The sequence below is a fragment of the Aspergillus wentii genome (genome assembly GCF_001890725.1).
Source record: "Aspergillus wentii DTO 134E9 unplaced genomic scaffold ASPWEscaffold_3, whole genome shotgun sequence".
Lineage (NCBI taxonomy): Eukaryota > Fungi > Ascomycota > Eurotiomycetes > Eurotiales > Aspergillaceae > Aspergillus > Aspergillus wentii.
In genome coordinates, this window is record NW_024467834.1 from 3,434,554 (window position 1) to 3,455,783 (window position 21,230).

Here is a 21,230-nt window from a genome sequence, read left to right on the forward strand (position 1 = left end):
CAGATCGTCAAGTTTACCTTCCAGGTCGCTTAGGTCTGGCGAATCCCCGTCGCGGCCCTTGGTCCTGAGATGGGCTGACCTCTTCCTGCAGTCTTTCTCCAGAGATTTCGTCTGGCGAAGATGCTTCGATCTACATTTCACACCGTTAGACCATCTCAATTTGTTTGCAGCAAAAAAAAAAAAAAAAAAAAAAGACATACCTTTTTGAGAATCTTGAGTCCCTGCTCCTCGGAAACACCGAGGGCATTATTCCGAGAACTGGCGTACAGCATGCGTTCCTTGATCGACGAACCCGACGGGCAGGTATAGATGAAGATGACCACATCCGAGTCGGGGTAGTGATAGAAAGTGTACCGAGGCGCGGACGGGGGGATGTGAGACTGAACGGAGTCTGCATCAATGCCTGATTCCGAAGCAGCGAGTTTCAATGTCTCCGTTGGGATGTCAATGGCCTGTATATAGAACCGATTAGCCTTCAAGAAACACCGTGCAACCCCAATTCAAAGGAAGGAAGAGAAAGAAGAAAAGAGAAAAACGCACCAGTTGCACCAGTCCACCCGCCTGCAGTCCGGAAAGAGCAGCCTTTGCATCCTCTTCCACGGGCATTTGAATACCAATGCCAGCACCACTCCCGGAACCAAAAGGTCCGCGACCTCCACCTCTAGCAAACGAACCACCAATACCAATATCTCTCCCGGGGGTTCCAATCCTGGCTTCCTCTTCAGCCCTTCTCACATACTCCAACTCCCTCTCCTTCTCACCCATAATATCTTCTCTCCGAACACCCCCGGGCCCAACCGAGCCATTCTTCTCGGCATCTCTCTCCCGCCATGCAGCCTCACCGAGAATCTCATTCTCCTCGGTTGCAAAGATCGTCCCGTCGAACTTCTCACTGCCCAATTCCCGCACTAACGTAGCCCGGGTCGAGGCGAAGAGGGTCTTGGAGCGAACAGGCGCATTGGACGGAATATACGTGAGGGCGGAGAAAGTGGAGGAGCCGGACTGGGGGCGGCGAAGGAGGAGGTAGATGGGGGTTTTGGGCTGGAGGACGGACGAGAGTTGGGGGAGGGATTGGTAGAAATCGTCCGAGGCGGAGAAGGAGATAGTAGGCAAGGGAGTCAGGCTTTCTCCGCTGATTGTGACGGGGAGGCAGAAGATGGAGGGGTCGGAGGAGAAAGAGGTGAAGGCATCGTGGAGGTCGGGGGAGACTGTTGATAGTTGTTAGGTGTCTGTTTCGTTTAACTGTATTGTAGGGAATATGATATATCAGAATGATAATCCGAACTGACCTTGAATTCCCGACTGCATCTTGACGGAACACTGCAGCTGCGATGCAGGAAGTTGACAGATGGATGGATGTTGTTTCAGTCGATGAGACTGTTTAATAAGAACGAGGGGGAGGCCGAAGCGGTGAGTTACTTAGCGGGGTAGTTTCTTTGGAGTCTTCCAGGGGAATCCCTCTTCCATCTCCATCGCCAGAACAGCCAGTTCATCAATATCCATCTACGGTTCTTGATAGTTGATCGAGATGTGTCATTGAAAAAAATTTGAATTGCCCAACTGCAAAACTAAATGGTATACAAGAACAAAAGAAATATATACAACCGAGCACCTAGATCTGACAGTCCATCCCATCAAAACAAATTCCAAATAACCAAGGCAAATAATGCAATGAGATCGCAACGCAATCGAAAACGCCACCATGCTCATGGTATCAAATGCTCTCGAACTGCAGCCCTTCATCATCTGTTCTCTTCTCTTTTTATTTACTTATGATTGATCACAGCGATAGGCTTATTCCTCGTACTGTCCACCCACAAACGCCCAGTTGGACGCCTCGAGCTTTCCTTTCAGGAACTCATACACGGTAAAGGTGACGGCTTGACCAGGGGCCACACGCATCACACGCGGGGTAATACCCTTGTAGAAGGCCGAGGCACCCTCAGACTTGAACATGTCCTTGGCGATGACCAAGATACGGCTCACGGCCGATTGACCGGGCTCACCACGGGTCTTTTGTAATCTTGTCTTGATGGTGTCGATTGGGGCGTTGGAGAAGGGACCGACAGCACCGGAGATCAATCCGATGAGGGTGGTCTGGTACGAGGGCAGCTGGGTGTTGCTGTACTCGGGCTGGTATCTTTGGAGAGCAGCCTTCAGCTCAGTGTATGCGGTGAAGTTGGCGGCCTGGTTGGTTCCTTGTCGGAGAGCTGTGAGAGAGACACCACGGTACAAGGTGCTGAATCCTTCTTCCTTGATCACGGTGAAAAGGGCATGGGGTGCGCTGCGGTACTTGGGGGTATCGAGAGGGTCTGCCAGACTGTGGTGCTGGGCTTGCAGACGGATCTTGACGACTTCCATGGGGTTGACAATGGCAACAGCTTCAGTCACACCGGCAGCGAGACCAGCTATGAGGCAGGTTAGCTGCCGAAGGCCACAATTAAATCCAAACGAGGAACCTACCCAAGAAAGTGGCCTTGCTTGTGACATTTCCTGTCTCCTTGTCGGCGAGCATCTGCTTGTATGACTCGTAGGAGGTGAAACGGATGGCCATCTTGGGAATGATACCTCCGAGAACTGCACCGAGACCCTTGTACAGACCCATTGCGGTCTCTTTTCGGACGATATCAGCACCCGTGGTGACGAAACCGCGAGGTTTGGCCTAAAAGCAAAACCAATTAGCTATATTCACAACCAATGAGTGTTTCTTTGACTTACACCAGGAGCTCTAGCCCGCCGCGAAAGTTGCATGCGGACCTTGATTGTGTCGAGAGGATGGCAGACGAGGGCCTCCATCATACCAGCACCACCACCAGCTGTGAACGATCAGCAAAGCACACACAGGAATTCCTCAAGATGGAATCTACCTATCAAGTTTACAGCCGGGGAGGCAGGCTTCTTCTTGCCTCCCTGCACGTTTTTGGCAGACATGGTGCAATCAGATAATGTCTATAATTTTTTGAATTCTTGGAGTCAATTGCCTGAAAAGCTCAGACAAAAGGAAGGTAATAAGATTGAAATGACGCCAATTGGGCTTCCAATCACTTGGTATATTGAATAATTTTTCTAAAAAAGAGAAGAGTAAAAGACGGATGGGGCGACGGCAATAGGTATATACTGTCGTCGGCACCGGGTATCTAAATCGGAGGATTGAAGGGAAGAAAAGTAATAGAATAGGATAAAAAGGATCTGGGGCTGGATCCGTCGGCTTATAATGCGAACGACCAAGAGGATAATAAAGCAATAAAAGGATAATATTCGGGAAAGAGAATCATCGACCTTCGTTCGGGTCCAGTGGCGGCTGTTCGTCCAGCGTGGAGAAGAAGCTGTGACGGGGTAGCGGAGGCAATGGACGAGCGGAAGAGGTGCCGCTTTCGAACAAAAACACTTATCCGAGGGGATGAATATATTCAGGATAAAGGGAGATGAGGGAAGGGGAAGGGATCCATGGAGGATACAAGGATAGCTGAGCCTGTCTATCTTATATGGTTTGTCGCAATCGCATCTTCAGCTTCAACTACTGACTGGGAGAGCACCAGATCAGAACAATCCCGAGGCATCTTTCATCGGCTACTCTCGATCTTCTCCAGACTCCAACCATATCTCCATCTGGCTGGTATCTTTTTCTCACATCTTCAGTCATGATTCTCCAGAACCATGGGAATTGTGGTTCTCTTGGGCTTCACCAGTGCCAATGATAGCTCAGAACCACAGAGCGGAATGGTCTTCACATGCTGGTTCTGGTCAGACACAAGTAAATCCATCGTCATCGCCAGCGTGATCTCCCAAACCTTGAGCCTGTGATTCATCCATTCTTCCTCTTCCTGACGTCCAGCAACCATCGCCAACCAAGACAGATCCAATTGTCCGGTCTTCGGACGGCGGGAAAATCCGGAGTCGCAGATGCTGCCTTCAACCGAGGTTTCTTTCCGCGGCTATCACCATGTCATGGATGAGCATCAGGGATTAGAGATGATTCACGTTATTGATAATTCGATTTGACATGCTTTTACGGCATCCTGCTTCAGGGATACTTATATTGACAACTCAATAATCTCTCTGCCTAGAATTCTGGAAATACTCGCTCGATTCTCACGGTTCTTTCTTTACCCACACCTGATCACCCCTTTTCCATTCCATCAGAATATTTCTCTCCATGAAACCCATTTCAATTTTCATGTCTGATGATGTTTCTGGAACTGGATTTATGAAATGATTCTCGGCGAATATCACGGCCAGAATTCAGTAGCCAAGCTCACTGTTCACATGCAAATATGTTAGCTGGCATATGATTGACTGACCGAGTACAAGGCGACTACGCTTGTACTGAGTGTCTTCTTACTGTCACAGACACGGAGCATCTTGATGGCTTTTATGCTTGATAGCTTCGACAGAATACTTGGACAGGACGATCGGATCAAGTTCAGGCTGATCTATCCTTGTCTTGCTGCATCTACAACACTGCCCCTCACTGTCATAAACATCAACACATTGATCATTAATACTAAGCCTGCAGCTATTGAGGCCCTTCTATTCCATTCTATATCTTTTATTTCACCTCGACAGAATAAAATACTCAAATGAAATGAACGATGCAAGATGGCCGTTTTTGTAGCAATGCGGGGAATCCGAACTAGGAAGGCGGTCACTCTGGAATATCCCCTCTGCCCTATGACCAATACGGACTAGCGTGGATGTCCTAATAAAAAATATCCACCATCTTCACATCGTTTATTATCTTTTGACCTAATATCACGAGATTATAAGCTGCAGAGTTATTTAGATCAGTAAAATTGAATAGATATCAAGGTGGAGGTGTGGCATTAAGCTTATTCCCATACTCTTATCATCGGATTTGATCCGATCCCTGAGCTGCAAGGATCTCGGTCTAAATTCGAAATTCGCAATTAGGGTGAAAGATTATCCTATAATGATGAACTGAGCCAGTTATCAATTATTAATTCCTCATATTTCCCTCTCATGAGGGGAAGCTAGGAAGCATCCACTTGCGAACCATAACAGGACAGGAATATGCACCAAGACCCAGTGGCTGATCCTGACCGCACAGATTCGAAACAATGGAACCTGCAGCGAATCCTCAAATGCACCGCAAAATTCATCCTCCATCAATGGCTTCTCATCGGCATCGGAGTCGTCTGCGTCCTGGCCTATTACTTCCCCAACGTAGCCAAACACGGGGGCGTTATCAGATCGGAATATAGTATCCTGTACGGCGCGATGGCGATCATCTTCCTCATCTCGGGTCTCAGCATCCCGCGCCAGAAACTGCTGACGCATTTTCTGAACTGGCGGCTTCACTGCTTGGTGCAGATTACTTCGTTCTTGTTTATTCCTGCGCTAGTCCTGGCGGTCGTGCATGTGATTCTGGCTGGCGATCCTCAGGGTCATATTGATCGGGCTGTTTTGGCGGGTTATATCCTCACGGCTTGTATACCTACCACTATTGCGTCGAATGTGGTTATGACGAGGTCAGCAGGTGGTGATGATGCTGCTGCGTTGGTGGAGGTGTTGGTTGCGAATATCCTGGGACCGTTCATCACGGCTGCGTGGACCGTGACTTTGTTGCCTCGTTCCGCTGAATTCGATCCGTGGAGGTATGGAGGCGGCGATCTACGCGATATGTATAAAGATGTCTTCAAGCAGTTGGGCCTTAGTGCTCTAGTGCCGTTGCTGGTGGGACAAATAGTGCGGTGGACATGGTCCGATACAACAAACAAGGTGTTGCAAAAGTTTCATATCTCCAAGATTGGGACGGCGTGTCTGTTGCTATTAATCTGGTAAGCTTCCTTAGCATGAGTATGCCAGAGTGTTCAATCTAACCATGATAGGTCGACCTTTTCATCCTGTTTCGCAACAGGGGCTCTGCAAACCATTTCAACGCAAAGTATCGTCTTCGTCGTTCTTTTCAACATCGCCCTATATATCATCCTCACAGCCGTCTGCTTTTACCTCTGCAGACCACCTAAAGCCCTCTCTTCTCGCCCCTGGGGAAAACACGTCTTCCATCGTATGTCGCCCGAGGAAACCATCGCGGTGTGTTTCTGTGGTCCGGCGAAGAGCACCGCGTTGGGGATTCCGTTGCTGTACGCCATGTGGACGCCGGTTGATTTGTTCACCAAGGCCAAGACGTCTGTGCCCGTGCTGCTTTACACGACTGAGCAAATATGTGTGGCGCATTTCTTTGTCGGTTTGTTTCGGAGATGGTTGGAGAAACGGGGTCAGAAGGGGGATCTGGAGGTGGGAGAGGAGGGGACGACTGCAAGGGTTGAAGCGGAGGGTCCAGAGGAGGTCAAAGAGGATGCAAATGCCCACCACACAATTGATACTTGATATAATCCAAATAGATATACAGGAAGGAAGAATACATCTCGTAAGACTTTGAGAGTTCTATTTGTAGTGACAATATCGAGTCCTCCCTGAAATACCTCTAACACGAGATATCGGGCAAAATATACAAATGAAAAGAAAAGCTCCAAACATCTCCCTCGTAAATATAGAAAGCGACGGTGTAAAACTCGTCATTTTGAATATGTATAACAAAAGAAACAACAAAAGAAAAACCCATCATATATAGCTCACCTTAACGCCCATCCCAATAGTACCCTTGACTTTCTGCCAACCTGCGCTTGTTACTCTCTGGATTCGCTTCCGCACATCTTGTCTGCTAAGGGCCATGATAATGCCCAGCATGAATAGCAATGTTCGTGCAAAAGAAAGCGGGTTTCCAGCGACGGTTTGGCGAAGGTACTGCATAAGGTTTCGCATAACATTGACCAAGGCTCGACCCTGTCGTGCCCGAGCGTCGGGCTTCTCTGGTTTCTTGACATTTTTTGACGAGCCAGACGGTGGAGAGAAGGCAGTCCGCGAGGAAGACGTGCCAGCCTTACCGGACGGCTTCTCTGCCGACTTGGTGCCTTTGCCCTTGGAGATACCATTCGGGCGGCTCTTTTCTACCTCACTCTTGCTTCGTTTGTGCCCATTCTCCAAGCGCTCGGCGGCAGCCGCCTCTTCTGTCCTCAGACGTTCGTCCTCACGTGCTTGCCGCTCCAATTCGGCGTCCTTTTCTTGCTGTATCGCCGCTGCACGCAATTCACCCTGTGCCTTCTCTTCTTTGATACTTTCGAGGGTTTGCAAAAAGACATCCTTTCGTTCCTCATCAAGGACTTCGCTCAGATTGATAAATTCCTGCGCATATTCCCACTCCTCATTTCGGGGAAGGACATGAAGAGTGAACAGTTCAATGATTCGAACCCTAGCGGCTAGGTCTTTCGGGGTATCTGTTCCACCATTAGGCCTGGCACGGCGTGTACCGGAAGGCGAATTTTGGAGATGCTCTGCGATATCCAGGTTTGGTTGACCATAGGACGAAAGATAGGTTTCGAGTCGCTGTTGATTGAGGGCTTGCGAAGGGGAGTGATTCAATAATAAGGTACCCCTAGATCTATTAGCTTCAAGCAAGTCGCATGACCGTCCCCAAGGCTTGACTTACAAGTTGTAGACAACTTCTGCATCCACAGAGCCCTCCAAGCCCTTGTATCCAATCCGAACAATTGTCTCCCAGATCCCCCCTTCACGCACTTGGGACGAAATTCCTTTCCATTCTTTTTGCCCAAATATTTGTTTTCCTTCCTCTGGCCCTAAATCAACAATTGCACTAAGCAGTGTGATGTACAGATTCCAGATCTTGATCCTCCACGTGCCCGGCGCTGTCGCAATTGGTGGTGCCGAATTATCTCCATTTGTGTATTGTTCGTCGTGGCCCTGAGCAGCTGTAATAGCTGGTTCCAGAGCAGCCAGAGACTCTTGTAATCGACGGGTCAAGAAAAGATTGGAGGCTTTTTTGTAGGTTTTGGAGCATAGCTTCGACGGAGAGAGGGAGGATGTGGAGGAAGAAAGCTGCGACTGAGAAGCCGACAGCTGAGCACCATCGTCGGCCATTGTGAGTGAAAATGCGGTCGTGGTTGTAGATGACTGGGGTAAAATAAAGAAATAATCGAATATAGGAATTAGCGATGATCACAGGTCACAAGGAGCATATGACTTCGAGCTCCTGTGGTGGTCGGGGATGCAGTCCGCTGTTAGGCGTTGGTGACACAGCGGCCTTTGCTTTTCCCTCGGCTCGGCCGTTTTTGGAGTCTGGGGTCTGATGTCACGGGATGATCTGGAGACAACACCAACGCCATCTTTTCCAACAGCAGCATCGTTATCATCAGTATTCAGTGTGGCTCAAGTGAGTGACAGTTGACTGGATCAACGCTCATTTATCTATCTGACACTATGACGAGTCATATAGCAGATGACGGATTCTCCGTTGCCGAACTGACAGTGGATTGAATGAAACTCCGCTGAACACTCGTCAATTCAATTGCAGAACACATCATATTCATTCCTCTCTTCCACCCTCAGTTTTATTTATGAATCTACGGAATATCTATATTTGAACTGATATGAGAAAGTTGGATTGAGACCTTGCCTCCTTCCACCCCGCATCCGCAACATGGATGTCACAGCCGACTCGTTTTCCTACCATCTCCCCAGGATCTTAGATGACCTGGCAGCCTGCTGCTTTGTCTCTCTGGATTTCGAGTTCTCAGGAATTGCAACAAATACCGTTGGGCCGTCGAGGGGCTCACAGAGCCTACAGGCCCGGTATGCGGAGACCAAACGAGCGGCCGATAAATATCAGATTTTGCAAATCGGCTTGACAGTCTGCCATGAAGACACCGAAACAGGTTAGATATAGGCATGCTGGTAAAATTTTCTCAAAAACATCAGTGGTTAATGGGTGTTTAAACAGCAACGTATACCCTGAAGCCGTACAATCTCTATCTTAGCCCCATCATCGACCAGAAGTTAGAGGTCGAGAGGGATGGGACTTTTCAAAGCGGTGGTACGTTCTCCTGACCGTTTCTTTTCTGCAATATAAAACTGAAGTAGGATAGCGGTTGAGTTCTTACTGGCAAACAAGTTCTCTATGGACTCTTATTACAGAAATGGCGTTTCTTATCTGTCCCGAGAAGAGGAGGACCTGGCCATCGCCAAAGCCAAAGAAAGACATGATCGTACGGTGGTCTGCAGTACACTGGATGTCAAAGAGACAGAGCACGAATCAATCAAGTTTCTCAAAGCTACTCGACGCCTGGTTGACGATTGGCTTGCTCGCGGTAATGTAGAGAACCCAATGTCCATCGAGATGGCAAATCTGACTGATAGACAAGACCCGTGAAGGATATCTCAATATACCACCACCTAGTCGCGCCAATGAGTCTCACGAGTCCAAGTTATTCCCTGCGACCTTGAACAGGTTCCAGAAACGGCTCGTTCATCAGCTGATCGAAGCGGAATATCCGTCTCTAGTGACGATTGGCAAGCCTACGTTTGTTCAAATCATCAACTACAACGAAGAACGTGAAAAGGCCATCAAAGAGCAACAGCTAAAGCGCACGCAAGAACGAATTTGGAGACAGACTGGTTTCAGATGGATTGCAGAGGCATTGGCTGGAGGGAATTTATCAAACCTGGATGCGGGTTACTTTACGGGCATACTGTCCAGCTCCATTGCTGTGAAATCCAAGCATTCACTCAGGGAGTTTTCCGAGAAGCTCAAGGAAGCATTGAAATCCCATCGACCTGTTCTAGTCGGTCACAACCTTTTCACGGACTTGGTGTACTTTTGCAGATGCTTTCTCGGTCCCCTGCCAGATCGAGTGGAGGATTTTCAAGCAATGGCCCACGAGCTATTTCCAATGCTGATGGACACGAAATACATGGCTACTCATGATTGTGGTTCTATCAACCCCAGGTCTTCGCTCCAGGAAATCAATGATAGTCTGGTGCAACAAGCAACACCTCGAATCAGTAAGTGGGCCTGCCAACTTCATCGTTGCATACTAACCGCTACCAGATGTACATCACCAGCATGGAAAGTACAAAACCCAGCGGATTGATCATGAAGCGGGCTATGATAGCTTCCTTACTGCCCAGGTCTTTATCAAGCTGTCCGCTCAGCTTCGCGATGGCGGCACATCCAGGCTTCCTGGACCAGCCCCGATAGAGCGTGGGATATCTACTGCAAGCAAAACCCCCACTGATCAAAAACCAGAACGAAGCAGCCACAGCCAACATCTTAAAGACCTTAACACGAGATTTGATCTCATCCAAGTTGAAGAAGACCTGGACGCTCTGGAAAGCGTTCCTCCTAATGCCGAGGTCTCGCTAGACAGCAGTCCAGAAGTGACACGAAGGGTCAACGCCGGGGAATTGATCCCTCGACGAGGAGCACAATTTTGGCAAGTCTACGGAAACCAATTGCGTGTATTTGGCACAGAAGAAAGGGTGCGCACTATTGGCACAACCTCAGTAGCCGAGACCATCTAGGAAGCCGTAGAGGCGTACACAGAGCATGAGACATGACATGTACTTGACAAGACATTTACGAACATGATATCCAAGATACCACGAAAGATCTGACCCCGCGTGATCCGTAGATAAAGCAAGGAATGAGATCAACAGTATGTGGGCAGCGTCTATCTAACCGTACACCTTGATTATGAGAAGGTACCGCTAGCGAAAAAAGGCTGCAATCTACTCACTCTAAGCACCATTTAATGGTCGACTGGTCGTAGAGAAACTTAACGCAGTGATGATAAGGAAAGGTGCTTGGAGGAGAAAAGAAAAAAAAGGGAAAGGGAAAAAGGCGGGCGGCGCTTTTAAAGAGGAGAAAAAAAATAAGAGGGCTGGTCACATGGGCTGCTAGCCCGGCTGGGCCTAGCGTGGTCCGGTGCTCGCTGCGGACAGGTGACCGTCAACTTTTCTCGAGTTATCGGCGTTGAAGTAGTCCCCAAGCGACGACGACGAGCACGCCAGCTTTATCCAGCATCAATTCGGGGAGATGTCTACGGGATCCAATGGTGCCCGGCGCATGGCGTCGCTTTTGCGTATGTGATTGTGTGATGCAGTGGGCATTGATGAAGAAAAAATAACAAAGCGCCTGTAACTGACTTGACTTTCCCCTACAGGACCCTCAATAGTCGACTCCAGAGTGTGCAAGAGCTGCCAGGAGACCCTAGTCCGTCGCAATTATGCCTCGGCCGCAACCACAGCTGAGGCAGAGACCGTTCCTTCAGCGACATCTACCTACCCCGTCGTGAAGCCGACCTATACCATCAACGCCGGAGTGGTTCTCTCCCGCCCACCCCAGATCACCCGCGACCTGACACAGTTCGAAAAGTCGTATTACTTCTACCAGAAACGCCTGAACGAGCGATTGGCTATGCCTTTCACAAAATACTTTTACTTCAAGCGCGGAACGCCGGCGGACGAGGACTGGAAGCGGAAAATCCGGGAGCGCCAGACCCCTGCGCGTGACATTGGCAATTACAACGCGTACTCCAAGGAGGCATGGAACGATGAACTGTTGGTCGGGGCAGTCGATGCCGAGCCCGATCACCAGGTGGAAATGTTGGTGCAGGACGCAGAGGCTACTGTCAATGCCACCTCCCAGGATACTAGCAAGAAGGAAGAAATCCCCAGACCGTTTCCCCGAGTAACGGAGGCAGACCAGAAGGGAGACCAGAGAAGTCTGAACCGATTGCTGCAGAGGACACTCTACCTCCTTGTTCAGTCCAAGGAGGGATACTGGAAGCTCCCAAGCTCCCCGGTTGAACATGAGGAGACTCTTCGTTTGGTGAGTGTTTGATGTTTTATTCTGGCCGAATGCAGCTAACATATTTAGGCCGCTGAACGTACCCTCGCACAATCTGCAGGTGTCAACATGAACACCTGGATGGTTGGCTACCACCCTGTCGGCCACCACGTGTACAACCTCCGAAGACCCAAGCTCGACGAAGCGGCCGGAAAGGAACATATGGGCGAGAAAACCTTCTTCATGAAGGGTCGTATTATGGCCGGACAGGCAGATCTGTCCGCCAACGTGCAGAACCTCCAGGACTTTAAGTGGGTGTCCCGAGAGGAGATGGCCAAGTTTGTGTTGCCGCAGTACTACAGCAGCGTCAAGAACATGCTGGCTGATCGGTAGATGGATTGGCCTGGGGTAGGATAGATGTATGCCTGGGGGAGTGTACTATTGATAGAGCCGGTTGGCGATTTTATCACCTGGTCAAACATAATTGCCAGGTATAACTGCATATACTGCGATAGTATGTCATGTATAACTAGTTTTTATTCTGCAAGTCAATGGTTTGGTTTATTTAACGCCAGACTCCCACCATGCCGTATTCATAAACAGAAGCGATATATACCCTCAACAAGGACCATTATTTTAGATTGAACTTTTGTCCCTGAACTACCGGCTGGTCTTTTGAGGATTTCCCAGCCAAACCCTTGCCACACATAGGACAGGCTATAAACATGTTAACCAAATCCCAAAATAAAGAGACAGAAAAGAAAAAACAAACCATTCTTCTGATAAGCACACCGCTGACAGAATTTCTTCCCTTGCTCCGTCTTGGTCTTGCAATTCTCACAAGCAGACGCATACGCCGCGTACGGATTTTTAGCCTTCGACGTGAGCAATTTACTCTACATGAATCAGTCAGCCATGAACATGAACCCACCCATCAAAGTCAATTTTAATAATATGATAAGTGATGATAAACATACCTTCCCAATACCCGTACTCCCCAACGTCGCCTTTTTAGAGGACTCCCCGCCCCCTCCAAGCGTGGTCGATGGCGAACCGTAGTACATTTCACTCTTGCGTTTGACGCCTGGGGTGGCTAGTTCGGTGGATTTGAGTTTCTTTTGGCATTTTGAGCAGACCATTCTGATCTTTTGTTGGAGTCTTTTATTATTTCCGTAAATGAAGGGTTTGTAATAAAGTAATATATGTATAGATGGGAGAGATGGTGTTGGTGTTGTGGTGATGATATCAGTTGCCTTTTTGGAGGTGGTTTTTTTGCATTATTTCTTAGTCAGATGGGTTGTGTTTACTGGTTTGGGTTTAGTGTGGTGCATAAAACCTGCATATTTATATCTACTTTTTTTGAGCTTTGCAGTTCAGCTATCAATATGATGGCATTAAATCATAGGTTTAGTTATGTAGATAATAGAATGCAACCAATCCATCCCTTCATGTAACATCCATACGTAAGCAAATGGGTATCATCCAAACGTAAAACGTATCCGCCAACCACTTATCTCATACTACAGCGGAGTATGAGATACAGCCCTCTAGTCAATTATCTGCCATGCGACTGCACTACACTAGACGACATATGCTGGTTGGGAGCCTGCATAGGAGCCTGGTACATATCAGGGTACCCAGCAGCAGGCGCAGTCCATTGACTGCAGCAGAAAAGCAGGCCGCCGTATATACCTAGAGTGCACAAGGACTGCACGATAGTCTCGGGTGTCCGGGCTGCGATATACCATGGCAAGAAGTCTGCTTCGATGTCGTATCGGATATCGATGATCATGATGGTAATGTTGACGATGAAGAAGAACAGGCTTGCAATCGCGAAGGCAATAGTTCCAGTCTGTGACTCTGTTAGTATGGCTATCAAGGGCCAAGGAGAGCAGACAGGATGACTTACCTTGCCGCTCTGTCGGAGAATATTGGATTTGGTGGAAATAAAGGCCGCCCACAGGAGGATCTCCAGCGAGGCCACCCAGTAGAGGATCGAGCGAGAACCCGTAACTTTCGCGTAATGACTACTGAGGTCGAACACGTCGGAGTCACTGTTGACAAACATGACTTGAAGTGCAATATACATGGAGAAATCCGTAATGGATAGCGCTGTCAAGATGGCCAAAACAGCCCAGTGGACGAAAGTGACTGCAGTAAACGCCTTTGCCCCATTTGCGATGCGCTTGAGATATGTCTGAATGATCTGGTAAAAGGCGTAAAAGAGAAAGAGGAATGCCACTAGATAGAAGATTCTCTGAATCATCAACATGACAACCCAGCTCTGCTTCACGGTAACCTCGAGGATCCAGAAGAACCGGTGAACGATATCGAGAGCGTCGTCACTACAAACAATCACTTGTTAGTCTATTTCGCATTTTAAGTAGCAGCGTACTTACACGAGATAAAAAACTATCGAGGTAATGAGCGCAGTCAAAGGCAGACCTTGAGACTTCCTTATGGGCTTGTTGGCAATGAAGGACCAGACAAGAAATGCCAGGAGCGCTATCAGGAGAAGGAAGTCGAAAATCAAGGTCACTTTTATGGATCCCTTGAAGACAGCAGGATAGTAATTGAAAGAGAACGAGTAGTCCTGGTTCCAAGGAGACGAATCGTCGTAACCCCAACCACTGGAGCCTCCTCCTCCTCCACCTCTGCGGGGGGCCATTGTATCGAGATTGGCTTTATTCTCTACTCAGGAAATATTCAAATGCAGGGGAATGCAGTAAAAGCAAGGAACCCTCAAAATAAAAGGATGACTGCGACGGAGGTCCATTCTGAAGGATTTCATCGGGCTTTTGTACATCCCCAGACACTGCTGTGTGACAACAACACCGACAAGGCTGAGGAGGCTGAGATCTTGGGATACGAGGCTGGAGATTACTGGACGGTGTGATTGGGCGACAATGCAGAGAATACGAGTCTTGGGAGGCTTACAAGAGTCACAATTCACAATTCACCATTCACCAGATTTGAATGTCTAGAGATAACTCCCACGTTGGGCTATTTTAGCCGTGAACGGTGAAGCCATGAGGCTGAGCAGGGACCAACGGCGAGGGAGTCATTCCGATCCAGCATCCCTTTCAGACCCTGATTCAGAAGGACTGGGATGGTTCACTCCTTAATATGCATGGGTTGACTGTTTTGGGCGAGGATAAAGCGTCTCCTTTTCAATTATTAGACCGACCAGGAGGACTAGACAGACTGCGAGAGTCCAGACTGTCTCCAGTCTGGTGATCGACATTCGCTTACCGTGTGCTATTTTGAGTCACAGCGATCGTCTGATCCAGTAGAACAAGATCAGTCGCAGATATGGAGCAATACCATCATTGTAGTATATTGCAGGATGTAGTTATTGTAGTATGATCAAGTGAAGCTGAGAACGTTATATTGTCAGTCTCTTCAGCGCACAGCATAACTCCACAACGCATGAGTTGATAGAGCATAAATCAGCAGAGCAGCAGGCTATGTAGACAGACTGCTGAAGAACAGGAAGATGACTCTATCAGAGAATCATATCCAGGATCTCAACTCTTAAATCTTCAACTCTTCGCAGCTGAACTCGTAGCTCGGAGACTCCGACAGCTGAAGATGCAGAATCTCAGCTGAGTGGGACAGTTCGGTGGATTCGACGGTGAATCGACACAGGGATTGCTTCTCCACGGCCTCACAAACGTGCTGCTATCCTCGAATGAAGACGAAGATGACGATAGTTGCGCGACAGCATGACAGGAACTGACGACCCGCTGTGGCTGTGCTTGCAGGGCCAACACGAGTAGGATGTGGAGGGAAGGGAAGCATGATCTCCTGATGGAGCATCGAATGAACCGTCCGTTGAACTTGATTCGGACGCTGCCAGTCCTCCTCGTGGCTCGATCGCGTCGTGGTCGTTGTCGTCGTCTTCGTTTCTCTTTGTAGTCTCTCTCGCGGACTCCGATGGTGGCAAGACTGCGAGAAATCCTGCCCATCTTCCATCCTCCGCATCATCCATCCATCGTATTTGATTTATTTTTTTCAGCTGCCATGGAGACAGCTGTCCTCGTCCCACAATCTAGTGGACTTTTCACTTCCCTCTTCTCCTATTCTTCAGTCTTCACGGGGCGTTTGCCAGGACCCAATTGATGCTTGCATGACCCGCCACTCCTGAACCTGCAGCCCTGGAGGCAAACGAACGGCTCCATCCAGCACCGACAGAGAGAGACAGAATAAGAAACCCAAAATAATTATATTATAATTATAATAACAACCATGCCGAAATGGACCGGACCCCAGTTGGCCCTGTCCCAGCACAGTGGTTCGTTCGGCTGTGTTGGCCCAATTCCTGCTTGTCGCTGTTTCTCTCTAACTCTCTCCTGAGGATTAGGGGCAAGTCTTGATATAAAAACAACCCAAACACCACGACGTTGCATCGCGACCGACGGTTCTTTGGTCTTATCTGTTTGATTTCACATCCAGATACCGGGGCTGCGTTTTCTCTCGTCGCTAATTTGACTCTCCTCGACTCGCGCCCCCTGAATTTCACCGCATGCGGCCTCCTTGCACCAAAACTTGGTCATCAGTACGGAGGACTTCAGGCTGACTCGACGGTTATTGCGTCAGAGTTACCCCGTTGGATCTCTCACGAGCGGGTGATTACTTGGGACTGTCTCAGATTGCTTTCTTGGGAAGCATCTCGGCCTGTCTTGACCGACTTGTGTTGCTTCATCTGGATACACGATACGTTGAACCGTTAAAAGAGAACAAACGACCCTTGCTTTATGAAAAAGGGAATCGGCCTACTTCTACAATAATTTCGCCGGTGTTTCTCCATCTGTTCTTTCCCAACGTGTTCTAAGGGAGTCACTGGAACGGTTGATATCTACGAACGGGGCACATGGTGCATACTATAAGAATATAGATCACACCACGATCCCATACCGTTGACAAGCCAACGGTGGATAAGAACTTCTTGATCATGCCTCCCACCGGCTCGTCCTTTACGGCCTTGAATCTGCCTTCAACGTTTTCACTGCCTCAATGCATGGAATACTTCACCCTTACCGCCGGCCCCAACACTGATCTCTGGCGAAAACCTCCCAACGGAGACACATCGACCGCCCCGATAGTGTTCACCTCGTTGCGAAATGCGTTTGTCGTGGCCGAGGTTACCGTCAGCGCCGACTGGGAGATGGAATGGGATCAAGGCGGGCTGGTGATCTTCGCCGGGGCTGCACCCCAGTCTTTCTCATCGGACAGTCCCGCCTTTGCATCGCCCACGCGATCGGGCCGGTATGACTATGGACGACTATCGGAAAGCCGACCCTGTAAATGGGTCAAGGCAGGCATGGAGTTCTCATCAGGGACACTCAACGCATCGTCCGTCAGCGCAACGGCGGACGGGGCAGATTGGTGCCAGTCTCCGCTGTGTCTTCCGAATACCGGGTCGACGACGACGGTCCAATCACTGCGCATCAAATTGGAGCGCGTTGGGTATTCGCTCTGGATCTGGTACCAGGTGCCCTCCGCATCACCGTACGCACGAACTCCGGGCGCCGTGAGCAGCACATGGCGGAAGTTGCGGGAAGTGACCTGGTTCTTCTATGGGGTAGAAGACAAGTTTGTGCACGTGGGGGTATATGCGAGTCGACCGACTAGTATTTCACGAGAGGGGACGATGTGGGAGATGATGAATGGGAGGACGTTGAGCAGTTCCGCGACGAGCGACACGGGCGATGGGCTGATGGTGGAATTTGAGGATTTGGAGATATTCTAATGACTGACGCATCTTCTTTCTCTTTTCGTACTTTTTCTTTTTTCTCTCAGATTCTCCCAGATTCTCCAAGTTTTTTTGTTATACCATCTAGCGAGACTGAATTAATTGATTGCTTGATTGACAGCTGATAAGCAAAGTTTATACGACACCCATGACCATGATCAGCAGCGCTACTCGAGCAGCTCAACACCAGTGTGACGCTGCTGCATACATCCAATGAAGACGAGCAGGAATGGGCCATGGCACGAGCTGATCACAGTCTTGCTTCTCGAGGGAGAAATCCGGAGTATTGAGAAACAATAATAAAATGTTCCATGGGTTGAGTACTCCACCACAGAATAAAACACCAGATTTTGAATCCAACTACTCCATACATACTGTAGATGCAAGCATCATCTCATCTCCTGCTTTAGCCAGCTGCACACCATAACGATTTGAGATCAAATGGAGAATTTGCAAATCAATAGTTCGCCGAACGCAAGCAGGGTAAAAAAAAAACATCCCTTTTCTTGACTCATCAGCTGTTTAATATTATTGAAATTTCTCCATAGTGAAGCGGTGGAGCCAAACCGGGAACCAACTATGTATGGTGCCACTCGCAGTCAGAATTTTCTCAACTCCAGGAAAATCAATACGAATGCCGAGTTGGACAAACAGTCAAATCAAGTCAGATAACACAGGAGGGGTAAAAGAGAAAATCACAGTAATTGGATAACTTCTCAGCTTCACCGCATTTTTTCTCTTGCTTTCTGGCTAGGGGATCTGCACGGCATCCAGAAATCATATCATATCATCGCATATCGCATCGTCTCGCAGTGTAACCACCTTGGGTTTCCCCACCACAAAATGAAGCTGAATATCGAATGAGAAGTAAACAGAAAAGAACTAGTCAACTTGAGCCGGCCATCCGAGGCAACGAGAAAAAAGATGCGGCAGATTGCAGAAAGCGATGCTGCTGGATGGGCTTTTCTATCGCTGTGACAACCTCCCTAACAGAACTAGTTTGGCTGCTAAAAAACATCTCCACTGCGCCTGTTCGATGGGGACCGTGTATTATTATTTTTATTATTATTATGAAATTATTATTTTTTTTCTGCTCTGCCGTCATTGAAAGACTCTGCTTCCTTTTTTTCTTTCTCTTCTTCTTCTCCTCCTTTTCTTTCTTCTCCATCCAATAATTCTGATTGCTTATCGCTTACCCCTCCATAAAGAAAAGAAAGAAAGAAAGAGTCTTCCCTCTTTCTCTCACCTCAATTCCCTCTCAGCTCTGAGAGTCCTAATCTGTTCATCTTCCTGTTTATTGTACATTATTTCTCGCGTTTTATCCTCATAATTCTGGTCTTTGTTGCTCTTTTCAATTCTTAATTCCCGTTGTTTGAATCTTTAACGACTTTTACGACTTTTTACGATCATCATGGCTCGTCACAGCAAGAAGAAGTCGGGTTCCAAGAAGGGTGAGTCCTGATTCCCTTATCTACCCCCCTAATTAATACTAATCAATGTCTTAGTAGCCGACCCCGTTATCAACAAAGCTCCTGTCGAGTCCGCTCCTCCTGCCGCGGAAGATACCACCCAAGAAGAGGGTGCCCCGGATACAAACGGCGTCGCTAAGCAGATCGATGAGCCTGTCAAGGAAAACGGAGTGGAAGTGCCTGAGCCCGTCGAGGTTGCTCAAAAAGATACCCCTGCTGTCGAGTCTACACCGGAGGAGCTGTCGGAGAAGCCGGTTGAGGCCGAGACCGATGCCAAGAATGGTGATGCAGATGCAGAGAGCAAGGAGGTTCCCGAACAGCCTGAAAATCCTGTAACAGCCGATAAGCCCGAGGCGGTGGAGGACAAGCCTGTCGAGGTTGCTGAGGCGGAGGAAGTCAAGGAGAACGGCGCGGCTGAAGCTGAGGCGGCTGCTCCGGAACCCGAAGTTGCTCCGGCAGTTGAGGAAAAGACTGCCGAAGAGCCGGCACCAAAGCCGGAGGAAGCTGTCGTTGAAGAGGCCCCCGAGCCTGCCGCTGCCGAGGCAGCTCCTGTTCAGGAACCCGTTGTTGAAAAGCCTGCAGAGACTGTCGAAGAGCCTTCCAAGGAGGATGCTACAGTGGAGGAACCCGCAAAGGAGACTGCCGAGGAGCCTGTGACCGAGAAGCCTGCTGAGTCGACTGCCGAGACACCAGCTGTCGAAGAAACCGCCCCAGAGCCAGTCCAGGAGCCTGCTGCAGAGCCAGCTCCAGTGGACGAGCCAATCGCTGAGAAGGTTGAAGCTGAGGAGAAGGCCCCCGAGGCTGTCGCAGAGCCCGTTGCTGAAGAAACTACCCAGGAAGTCGCTACCGAGGAGCCGGCCAAGGAACCCGCTACAGAACTATCCCAGGAAGCACCTGTCGAAGAATCGAAGGAAACCGAAACAGAGAAGCCAGCCGTGGAAGAACCAACAACCGAGGCTCCCAAGGAACCTGCTACCAAAGCACCTGCAGCTGAGGAACCAGTCACTGAGAAGGTTGAGGCTGAAGAAAAGACTGAAGCTGTCGCAGAGCCCGCAGCTGAGGAACCAGTCAAGGAATCCGCCCCCGAAGAGCCAGTCGCTGAAGCTCCTGCAGCCGAAGAAAAGGCCGCTGAAGAACCAACAAAGGAACCTGAAACCGAAACCCCCGCAGTCGAGGAGCCCGCATTGAAGGAACCCGAACAGCCTATCGTTGAAGAATCTCCTCCCGTCGCCGAAGAGTCTCCCAAGGAGCAAGCAGCCGAAGAAACCACCACCGAAGCTGTTTCCGGAACTCCTGCTGTCGAGGAACCCACTGTTGAACAGCCAGCAACTGAAGAAAAGGCCGTCGAAGAAGTCGCCAAGGATGTTACTGTTGAGGAGCGGGTTGAGAAGCCCGTCGAGGCCGCTGAGGAAGTTACAGAGCCTGCCACTGAGCAGGCACCTGCAGTGGAATCTACAGAGGAACCTGCTGCCAAGGAAACTGTCGAAGACAAGCCTGCCGAAGAACCGGTTCCTGTGCAGTCTGCACCTGTCGATGAGAAGCCTGCTTTTGAGGAGCCAGTTGTCGAAGAACCTGTCAAGGAACCCGCCGTTGAGGAGCCTGTTGCAGAGAAGACTGAAGAGCCTGTTCAGGAACCCGCCTCTGAAGCACCAGTGGCTGAAGAGCCAGCAGTGCCGGAAGCAGTGAAGGAAGAGCCCGTCGCTGAAGCTCCTGCGACTGAGAAGGCAGTTGAGGAACCCGTTTCCGAGGAGCCGGCTCCCGAAAAGGCCGCTGCTGAGGAACCAGTTGCTGAGACGCCCGCTGAAGAGGCAACCCCCGCAGAGCCCGCCGCTGAGGAACCGAAGCCCGAAGAACCCGTTGTTGAGACAGCGGCTGCTGAAGAGACTGCTGAACAACAGGTCGCACAGGAATCTGCACCCGCTGAGGAAGCCCCCAGCAAGGAGCCCGTCGCCGAGGAGCCAGTTGCTGAACCCTTGGCCCCTGCTGAACCCGAGCCAGCTGCTGAAAAGGCTGCTGTTGAGGAGCCCGTCACTCAGGAACCCGTCGCCGAAGTCCCAGTTGCCGAAGAGCCCACCGCTGCTGCTGAAGAATCGGCCCCTAAGGAGGCCGTGGTGGAAGAGCCTGTGCCTGAGCCTGCCGCTGAGGAGCCAGTCGCTGAAGAAACCTCCACTAAGGAAGCTGTTGCTGAGGTGAAACAGGCCGAGGAATCTGCATCTGAACCCGTCGCCGAGCCCGTCGCTGAGCCCGTCGCTGAGCCCGTCGCTGAGCCCGTCGCTGAGCCCGTCGCTGAGCCTGTTGCTGAGCCTGTTGCTGAGCCTGTTGCTGAGCCTGTTGCTGAGCC

General features: G+C 49.7%; 9 protein-coding genes across 9 annotated transcripts; 4 read left to right on the plus strand and 5 right to left on the minus strand.

Moving 5' to 3' along the window:
* Positions 1-13: 13 nt before the first annotated feature.
* On the minus strand, positions 14-1,308 carry ASPWEDRAFT_50753 (twinfilin; the record flags this gene model as incomplete). Its single annotated transcript, XM_040837489.1, has 4 exons — positions 14-130; positions 201-452; positions 541-1,208; positions 1,290-1,308. The coding sequence occupies 4 exons, from the start codon at positions 1,306-1,308 to the stop codon at positions 14-16; spliced, it is 1,056 nt and encodes a 351-aa protein (XP_040691301.1).
* Positions 1,309-1,794: 486 nt separating this feature from the next.
* ASPWEDRAFT_50754 (putative succinate:fumarate antiporter (Acr1)) lies at positions 1,795-2,931 on the minus strand (the record flags this gene model as incomplete). Its single annotated transcript, XM_040837490.1, has 4 exons — positions 1,795-2,408; positions 2,464-2,662; positions 2,719-2,816; positions 2,868-2,931. The coding sequence occupies 4 exons, from the start codon at positions 2,929-2,931 to the stop codon at positions 1,795-1,797; spliced, it is 975 nt and encodes a 324-aa protein (XP_040691302.1).
* A 2,100-nt stretch (positions 2,932-5,031) lies between these two features.
* Positions 5,032-6,351, plus strand: ASPWEDRAFT_26993 (uncharacterized protein; the record flags this gene model as incomplete). Its single annotated transcript, XM_040832933.1, has 2 exons — positions 5,032-5,798; positions 5,850-6,351. 2 exons carry the CDS (start codon positions 5,032-5,034, stop codon positions 6,349-6,351), a joined length of 1,269 nt encoding a protein of 422 aa, XP_040691303.1.
* Positions 6,352-6,585: 234 nt separating this feature from the next.
* On the minus strand, positions 6,586-8,216 carry pex26 (the record flags this gene model as incomplete). The annotated part of the gene is made up of 2 exons (XM_040838931.1): positions 7,511-8,216; positions 6,586-7,462 (listed from the first exon to the last, which is right to left on the minus strand). The coding sequence occupies exons 1-2, from the start codon at positions 7,957-7,959 to the stop codon at positions 6,586-6,588; spliced, it is 1,326 nt and encodes a 441-aa protein (XP_040691304.1). The 5' UTR covers positions 7,960-8,216.
* Positions 8,217-8,518: 302 nt separating this feature from the next.
* On the plus strand, positions 8,519-12,058 carry ASPWEDRAFT_108094 (uncharacterized protein; the record flags this gene model as incomplete). Its single annotated transcript, XM_040827942.1, has 7 exons — positions 8,519-8,753; positions 8,819-8,911; positions 8,964-9,190; positions 9,240-9,879; positions 9,926-10,333; positions 11,040-11,707; positions 11,756-12,058. The coding sequence occupies 7 exons, from the start codon at positions 8,519-8,521 to the stop codon at positions 12,056-12,058; spliced, it is 2,574 nt and encodes an 857-aa protein (XP_040691305.1).
* Positions 12,059-12,296: 238 nt separating this feature from the next.
* Positions 12,297-12,804, minus strand: ASPWEDRAFT_106882 (cysteine-rich PDZ-binding protein; the record flags this gene model as incomplete). Its single annotated transcript, XM_040827844.1, has 3 exons — positions 12,297-12,382; positions 12,438-12,561; positions 12,643-12,804. 3 exons carry the CDS (start codon positions 12,802-12,804, stop codon positions 12,297-12,299), a joined length of 372 nt encoding a protein of 123 aa, XP_040691306.1.
* Positions 12,742-13,172, plus strand: ASPWEDRAFT_463030 (uncharacterized protein). Its single transcript, XM_040836736.1, has one exon. The coding sequence runs from the start codon at positions 12,868-12,870 to the stop codon at positions 13,117-13,119; it is 252 nt and encodes an 83-aa protein (XP_040691307.1). The 5' UTR covers positions 12,742-12,867; the 3' UTR covers positions 13,120-13,172.
* A 48-nt stretch (positions 13,173-13,220) lies between these two features.
* ASPWEDRAFT_171101 (uncharacterized protein) lies at positions 13,221-14,333 on the minus strand (the record flags this gene model as incomplete). Its single annotated transcript, XM_040830723.1, has 3 exons — positions 13,221-13,517; positions 13,575-14,010; positions 14,065-14,333. 3 exons carry the CDS (start codon positions 14,331-14,333, stop codon positions 13,221-13,223), a joined length of 1,002 nt encoding a protein of 333 aa, XP_040691308.1.
* A 2,286-nt stretch (positions 14,334-16,619) lies between these two features.
* Positions 16,620-17,417, plus strand: ASPWEDRAFT_182487 (uncharacterized protein; the record flags this gene model as incomplete). The annotated part of the gene is made up of 1 exon (XM_040831919.1): positions 16,620-17,417. One exon carries the CDS (start codon positions 16,620-16,622, stop codon positions 17,415-17,417), a length of 798 nt encoding a protein of 265 aa, XP_040691309.1.
* Between the last annotated feature and the right edge of the window lie 3,813 nt (positions 17,418-21,230).

Bases quoted from the DNA above. Each gene is read 5' to 3' on its own strand.
- ASPWEDRAFT_463030 (XM_040836736.1), top strand. From the start codon at position 12,868: ATGTATAGATGGGAGAGATGGTGTTGGTGTTGTGGTGATGATATCAGT.